The sequence below is a fragment of the Pygoscelis adeliae genome, unplaced genomic scaffold (genome assembly GCF_000699105.1).
Source record: "Pygoscelis adeliae isolate BGI_AS28 unplaced genomic scaffold, ASM69910v1 Scaffold243, whole genome shotgun sequence".
NCBI classification, from domain to species: domain Eukaryota; kingdom Metazoa; phylum Chordata; class Aves; order Sphenisciformes; family Spheniscidae; genus Pygoscelis; species Pygoscelis adeliae.
In genome coordinates this window covers 501087-509596 of record NW_008824363.1, presented here as the reverse complement: position 1 = coordinate 509596, position 8510 = coordinate 501087, and the positions used below count along the sequence as shown (strand labels likewise).

The 8510-nt window shown below is 44.5% G+C and overlaps 1 protein-coding gene across 1 annotated transcript in view; it reads right to left on the bottom strand.

Moving 5' to 3' along the window:
- The window catches only part of LGI2 (leucine-rich repeat LGI family, member 2), a 19505-nt gene that overhangs the window by 7166 nt on the left and 3829 nt on the right, over positions 1-8510 (bottom strand). The window contains exons 3-6 of the mRNA XM_009319894.1: positions 7810-7881; positions 4509-4580; positions 3883-3954; positions 2603-2772 (exon numbers count right to left, since the gene is read on the bottom strand). Of these exons, the coding sequence (XP_009318169.1) occupies positions 2603-2772; positions 3883-3954; positions 4509-4580; positions 7810-7881 (386 nt within the window). The remainder of the gene's footprint in view (positions 1-2602; positions 2773-3882; positions 3955-4508; positions 4581-7809; positions 7882-8510) is intronic.

Below are 8510 nucleotides of genomic sequence, written 5' to 3'. Positions count from 1 at the left end.
AAAGATAGGACCAGCTCCAGAAGCTAGTCCCAGCTAGGTGAAGGAAGAAGAAACCAAGCTTCCAAAGCTGGGCAAGATGATCCCTGCCAGCAGGTCTGGGCAAAGCAGGTGTCAGGCACACACACAGCTAGTTTCCAGTGACTGTGGGAGTGCGAGGCCCATTTTCCAGTCTCCTGAAAGTAAGTACACGTTCCCCTGCCGTGCTTACAGCCACAGCACAGCCCCCTCGCACACTGTTGCGGGAGAAAGACGAGAAACGAACTGAAACGGCTTTAACCTGCTTCCATGATGCAAGCCGCGAGAAATGGGAGAGAGAGATGCTATCACAAAAAGAGTTAAAAGTGCAGATCACTGACATTGTGAATCACTTTCTCTGTGAATAAGCGATAAGGGCGTTTTGGCTTTGGCTTTTTTTTTCAGTATGGCAGCACCTCTTTACATCTCTCCTCCTGTTACCATTGTATCAGTTCAGAGGACACAATGAACTGATGGAGCCACTGAGAGATGCACGTTTTACCATGCAAACTGCTTTGTTACCACATCCTACATCCAGTCATGCTCAACACAGAGTACCAGAGACCAGAAATGATGGGAGAGTCTGATCACACCTGGCAAAGGAGGGAAACACGGTACTAAAGACTAATGTGAATGAAAGAGGTTTGCAGAGCACTGCCCGTCACTGAGTGGGAAAGGAGAATACAGCTACAGGGTATGTTGCTTTACTTCAAAATATGGTACAAGCCTGAGCCTGTGACAAATCAATCCTCAGGGAATGAATATGGGCATATTTACGCTCCCTTTGGATCTGGGGGAGGCAATGGCAGAGAAGGAAAAAGCAGCTGTGGCCTGACACTGCAGACCACCAAGGCCACCAGAGGGTTACAGCTCGAGCAAGGTAACTTCCAGTTCAGTGCAGGGGACATGATGCTGTCTCAGAGGTGACACATTCCAGAAGATTTGCATTTCTACTCTACTTATCTCTGTTTTATCTCTTACGGGTCATTTCTGCATGCAGTCTGTCCCTCTCAGACACTTTGTAAGGACGCCGGAGCTCCACGTCTTCTGCACCCTCCACCTTCGCTACGCGCTGGAGCTCTGGGAAGCCTGCTGCGGCGTACCCCCAGGCCAGAGGGGTTAGGCACACAGCCTTCCCTCACAGCAGCCAGAGAATGACTGGTTTGAAAACATCCTTTACTACCTGAAGAGTGTTTTACAGCTATACGCTGTGCTGCGAGAGCACTTCTCTGATGGCATTTGAACTAATATTCAGCTGGGCAAGTCTTGCACCACATAATGCTTTAGCTCCCCAGCAAACTCTACAGCATGTGAAATTAGATTTATGCTTGGTGTAATTTCACTTACAGCAGACAAAGGGACTAACATTAAGGGCGAATTTTGCCTGTAGCAACTTTATAGTTAGGTTTCTAGGTACAAAGAGATGACAGAGGGCAGGTAGGTCAGTATAGGTCTGAGGACCAGGTAGATAAGGCTTGTTCTTGCACACTGTTAGTGCTGCGCAATTGCTTAAACCAGATTGAAGTGAAATAAATCCTGTTTTTACTTTGTACTTTTGCATCTCGGTGATTTGGCAGACACAGCAACGTACTTTTGGTACCATTCTAAGCTACACTGCTCTCCTGATTTTGACATCCTTTTATGTAGCAGATAATCGCGCTTTACCTCTGCTGCTCTTCTGACATATTTTTGAATTCTGAGTTCATTCTCTTTTCCTTTACATACTGCCCTTGGATTACCTTTCATACCTTGTCCTGAAACTTTATTTTACACTGCTAGTAATCAACTTTTCTACTGTCTCTTAATGATGATGACTGCCTTGATGACAGATGAGAACTCGAATGCCTCTGATATTACTGTATAGAAAAAAGGCAGAGTGCTGACATCATATACATGAAAGATGAAAAACAATACTCGCAGCTATTCTCAGTTATATGATGTGACTATATTTAAAGATAGGTAACTGGGGCGGTTCAGTCGTAAAATATAAGCATAACCACATGCAAGTTTCTCTTCACTTCCTTCAGCATGCTTTACATTACCTAAAATAAAAATCAAGATCCTAAACAAGACAGTAGTCAGAATATTATTGGACGTTTTTCTCCAACTTAATGGAGTTCCCTGAAGAACTGCTGGCAGTATTGCCATCACATTTGATGCTATTAAATTGTGGCCTATTGAATAAAGATAACAGATATAGCCACATTATTTGAACTTCTTTTCATTGCGTTCTGTGAAATACAGAAATTTTGGGAAGCTCATCTGCCATAACTATATGGCCTTATTCCAGATAATAGAAAGCATTCTGTGATGAAAATTAAGTCACAAAGTGAGTCATAATCAAGTCTTTTGGAATAGGAATAGTCAGAGCTCTTCTCCCATTATCACTTAATCCAAATAAAAACTCACTACTTACTTTGGCTTCAAAATGTAATTTTCCCATTTTATGCTTGCTCCAGTACTTGGAAGTGCTTTGTATATAACCCTTTCCTCCCCCCAGGTCATGCTCACAGAAGCGAAAGGGTATAGTCGAAACTTCTGATATTTAACCATTTGTAGTGTGCTTAGAAATATACATTCTGAATACCTGTAGTGGTGCATTCATAATCAAAACTTGTCACATCATTTAACTTCTTATCCTGATATTCTGCTGGACCAATACACAGGACATCAGAAACAGTGGAATTTGTCATCTTTAACCACAAAAACAACCACTTGGCTTTGCAGTCACACTCAAATTTATTTCCCCTTAAATCTCTAAAAAAACACACAGAAATAAACATATTTGAAAAGGTTGATAGCAATATGAATACTACAGAACTGTTATCACCTTGACATGCTGAATTTAAAAATATCTGAGTAGCCTTGAATTGGCTTTGAACTGAGAACAGGAAAGTTTCTTAAGTTTTATTCGGACTCTCTTACTATGGACTCTCCTTCACTGAGTGTTGTCCTTGAAAAACAGTTTCAGCCTAGGAAATCTGCCCACGTCTAATCTTACTAATAGAGCACTGTGATTCACGTATGAAGTCACTCATGTTTATAAGTTTTCATAGGATTAGGACTATGATGTAATAAATCCTGGCAGTGTGGTTGTCTGCTGCAAGCCTCCATCCCGCCATCTACTGCCGACACAGATAAATCCCATTCCGTCACTGAACTACTCCAGTATTGCTGGTTGACAGAGTGGCCTTGCTGGTACCATTTCTGTGTTACATTAAAATACAGATGTAAGGCTTGTATTTTTAGAGTCGCTGCTGATGTGGGGTCAATTTAACCTCCCCCTACTTATGTATGTGCAGTTTCAACACTGTGCCTGTTGTTCCATCCCTTGGCAATTTTTGTGGCTTACAATTACACTTTGCTATTTGGGAGAACCAGGCCAAAAATAGGGGAAGCTGACTAGCAGCTCAGTTAGACAAGAAAACACTGACAGTAAGTCAGCAATGTGCTACAACTGCACAAAAACAAGGAAAAAAGCTTTTCTTTTTAATGAATGCCTTTTACTAAAATAATCTCAGGGAATACATGCAACAATAACAGGAAAAAATGTTCATAGAAATTGTAGTTTTAAAATTCATTGTCTCCCTTTCCCTAAAAAACAATTTATATGAAACGTCAGAAAGAAGCACAATAATGCAAGCTATGTACAGCATCATGAGAAGCAACAGTGATTTGAGAAATAGCAGCTATTTTAGAGGAGTCTGCCAAGTAAACAATTTTAAAATGAGAAAAGCTAGAAGAACAAAATGCACATTTCTTTTCTGTGCAGATATCAGATACAGCACCACGCAAACCCAGAACGTAATACTCAAAGTAACAGAGTGACAGAAGCAGGCAGTCAATAGAAAGATTCTCATTACTTACAGTTCAATTAAAGAATCTAAATCACTGAAGACATCCCTTGGCAGAGCTTTGAGATGGTTATTGGCCAAAGAACTAGAAAAGAAAGTTAGAGCTTAGTATCATTGCGCTCTCTTGTCTGGCTGACTCAAGTCTGAGCTTACTTACAGGTTGTTAATTATCTGGTACCGACATTGTTAATAGTTACGAGGAACGGGCACGTATTAATTATTCTCATTCAAGAATGGAGATTGCTTGAAGCTCACGTAAAAGTAAAATATAGAAAGCTTTTTTTATTGCCCAGGTGCAAATGTAACACACAGAGCAATCACTGAGCGTACTGAAAAGAAACAGGAATGTTAATCACGAGTAGGTAGTACCACGGTGGTACTGGTGCCGCATCCACGGGTCACAGCCGCACCCCAGCACAAGCTGCGAGTGTGTGCAGGCAGCCGAACGTGCCACAGTGCTGCCCGAGCAGGAATTTTTTAAAGGCCATTTTTTAATTTGTGGAAGGCACGTTATTGACAGCGGGAGGAAGCTGACGCACGGAGGGGAAGGGAGGTTTTCTACGTGGCAGGAAAACCAGCAGTCCCCCAGGAGAGTTTTGTTCAAGTACAAATTACTCTACCCAGTGTTAAATAACTTACAGGTGAGTCAGGTCTCGAAGGCCACGAAATGCATTTCTTGAAATGGTTTCAATTTTGTTTCCTTCAATGAATCTAGGCAAAAAAATAAGTATTTTAAAAGGCTGTAATTAGCAGTATTATTAGCATCACCAGTGCTTTAACCCATGGTCTCCAAATTCAGCAGGTTCCTGGGTTGCCCCTTCAGACTTAAAGGCGGGGAAGTCTTGGTGGAGCTGCTCACATTCCCTTTTCCCTTCCCTCGGGTGGACCACGAGGAAGGATGCAGGTACCGGGCAGCACAAGGGAGAGCACGTGACACAAATATCCAGCAGAAGAGGAACAAAATGAACAAAGCAAACAACATTATTCCTCTGTTGGTTAATCCTCTCGGGGTGTGTTACGTGAGGCAAGAGACTTGTGTAGGAGAGGCCTCCAAGATGGACTTTAGAAGCTAAAGTCCTACCTTCCTCTCACAAAACGCCTGCATTTTAAAACCATGGGGCAGCACAGCAATGCCAGGGCTGCCCAGGCTGCAGATGGGACGCTCTGACGGGGAGCTCCCGTGGCTGCACGCACAGTGCCATCTCCGCACCCACAGAGCCGTGACGTGAACTGCAGCTACACACTGGTAAACATCTGAAATCTGCATAAATGGCACGACCACTGCCTTGTTTTTCTTCTTGCTGCCACAGTTGAGCTCTCTCCAGCTGGGACACCACCTCTGCAGGGTGCCCGGCTGCACACAAGTCACGGCCCCGTGCGCTGGGGAAATAATGACAGGCACGTATCGATTCCAGAAGCATGCTGCTCCTCCTGACTGCACATCAGCATTTAAAGAAAGAGCTGCTATTTGAGCATCTTGACCCCCGAGCACTTGAGGATGCATCCCTAAATACACCATCAGCCCTGCAAAGCGATTGCAGCCAGGTGGCCATCAAGATATTGCATGATACAGCTGTACCTGGATGAAGACAACTGCATGCTGACTTTATAAAAGGTTTTATGAGATAAAAGTGTCTCACTTCCTCCTATGCATCCTTGTTTGCCTTCCAGGGAAATAGAGGAAAAATGCTATGATGAGTCAAGGTCTCTTCTCGAGCGAGTCAAGATAGGGATGCGGGAGATGACAAATGCTCTTGATTCTGCAGTTTCGGCATAGCCAAAATCCTTCATGAAGTGACCCTGACTGCAGCAAAGGGTGCGGATGAGAAACTGTTGTGTCTGCGTGGGGGATGTCAGAAGAGGGTCAGCCGTGCTCTGTTACAAGGCTGCCTGGGGCCACGAATTCAATCTGCAGCACAGAGAGCCAAACTGCCTCCTGACACCCTCACCGGCATCTGGCATGGCCGCACAGTGCCAGCTCACCGGTCCGTGCAAATAAACACAGCTTCACTGAACACACTGCAGTGAGATGATGGACATTTGGGCTCGGACTCAGTAATTTGCCGGATTCCTAGTCACCAAATCTGGCCTCGAAGGGATGCTACCCTGGGAACGCCACTCTGATCACCAGCGGGTGGTGATCTTGTTTGTCAGCAGGGTTTTCTTATTCTCTGTAAGGTCTGATCACTGGTAACTGAGAGACATGAGTTATTGCAGCTGTAATGGTGTTACTGGCTGCATCGCCAAAAACAACCCCAGAGAAAGGCCACTCGCACCCAGTTCCCAAACGGCAGAGGTACGATTTGCTGAGAAAAGGAAGAGCTCTGTGGACTTGGCAGGGAGGGCGACCACAACCATTAACCGAGACCACTTGTTCAGCTGCTACTAAAGGGAATTGACACTGTAAGGCTTTACCAGCCTTCACTCTGCTCCCTGGTTTGCAGCTGGCAATCAGGGACAGAGATTTTCCCTTTGACCACCCGAGGAGGGGCAGGATTTTTTTCTTTCAGACAGGGGGTCTGGCTGCAGTTACCAATGCAACCGCTACGACTGCATATGCTGCTAGGACATGCTCCATGTTAGGCTCATGAGCACTTGAAAGCAAGTCATTAATGAAACAACATACAAATGTTGTTCTTCCTTTTTGCAAACATTCTACAAATTACTTTTTTTCCTGTAGACACATGGAAAAGAGAATGATTAGCTAACGCGCTATCGCCGAAAAATCCAGATGTAGCTGAATCGTGGATTTCAGCATATACCATTTACCATTATCCTCTACTTCTTGGTCTGCAAATTCCACTGTTGGCTGCTCCGCACGTATCAGACTATTAGTCCTGAATATACCCCACCTTAATACCTACTTGTCTGCAAGACTTTAGCAAGAGTCAGTTTTATGAGCATTGGTCTTCCTTTAGAAAAAGACAGAAATGTCTTCCACAGCTACTTTTCAGCACAGGAAGGTGGGCGGGAAGATGAATTTTTTTGCAGGTCATATTCAGAGTTTCAAACATACCAGCTCATGTCCGGTAACACAGAGAAATGGCAGTCCTTTGGAGTATGAAGTGAGGACAACCTGGTACCAGGGCTAATACTTTTTTTAAAAGAAAAAAGGGTGACCTAAAAAAAAAAAAAATCGGGAAATGAAGGTAATGTAAAAATCAACAAAGAAATGAACTAAGTAAAGAAAAGGGAAGTTAAATAAATTTAAATAATAATACAAATAATTACAGTAATTGATATTATATGAAATATATATTTATATATTCATATAGTTGTAATTATTTATAATACAAAGATAAATGCCACGGGCATTAAATGGGGTATCAGAAAAAAGGCGAAGTTGGAGAGCAAAGTTTGGGGGAAGAGAAGCAGTCTGGTAATCAGGGTTGTTCGGGGCAGTACATGGATACTCTGTCCTGCCTCTTCAGGCTGCCAGCAGGCCAGGAGAGGCTTCCCCACCTCCTTCATGAGGTTCAAAACCCCTTGACGGTGATGGCACTGTTCTGGAAAGCCAGACAAGCTCTTTGCTCAGCAGGGCCTTTCTGGTGTACTGTGATTGCACAGAGCCACCTTGCACTCACGGCCTATTTTAAAAATCCACTGCAGCCTCTGAAAAATGAGGTTCAAAACCCCTTGACGGTGATGGCACTGTTCTGGAAAGCCAGGACAAGCTCTTGCTCAGCAGGGCCTTTCTGGTGTACTGTGATTGCACAGAGCCACCTTGCACTCACGGCCTATTTTAAAAATCCACTGCAGCCTCTGAAAAATGGTGAGGCACCGTAAAGGACATTTGCACAGGAGTGGAACATAAATCCTTCATCTCCCCTGCTCCTGGGAATCACAGGAAAGACTAAGACTCCACGGCAGGAGTCTTGGCAACTTATCAAAACGGCTTGATTTATAAAGGACAGGGGAAGACATAAAATACCAAACTTACAGGTATTCTAGATGGAAGAGACCAGCAAAGGCATCATCTCGTATAACAGTGAAGGAGTTGGAGTTCAGCAAGCTGAAAACAGAGAGCAAGCATTAGGAAAGCACATTAAAACTTGACACACTGGATTATGCCCGTTGTGTTTATTGCCCATGACCAAACTAATCTTACTGACTTGAGCCCACATTGCCCCACTAATGCAGCGCACGTAAAATACTGTGGAATGGTCTATAAAAAAAAAAATCAAAGGCATAATGTGATGCCTGCCTACTCCCCAGGAAAAATGTCTGCTGTGCCATTCACCTTGGTTAAATGCAACCTGGCCCTTGGCTTTCTGGTCCCCTGAGCAGGAAAAGCCGTCCTTAGAGGGTCTGCTGAGTGTGGACCCCAGTTGCCCAGCACCCCTCCAGCCACACGGAAAATCTTCAAGAGACCATCTCAGCGCCACTCCTGAGCTCCCAGAAAGAGGGGGGGAGCCCTTTTGTACAAGCCATAGCTCTCATTTATGCAGTCTCGGTCGATCAGCGCTTGCTCGTTCTGTGCTCCCAGGGGGATGCTCCAAGCCTGACCTGCAGACGGGCTATGGCCCGCGGTGTGGGAGGACAGCACACGGTTCACGTGGCCAGTTCGGTAGCTGGAAACACAGACGTGCCCAAAACGCCAGAGACAGAAAGTCCTGCTATCCTTGCAAAGCAAAGCCCTCT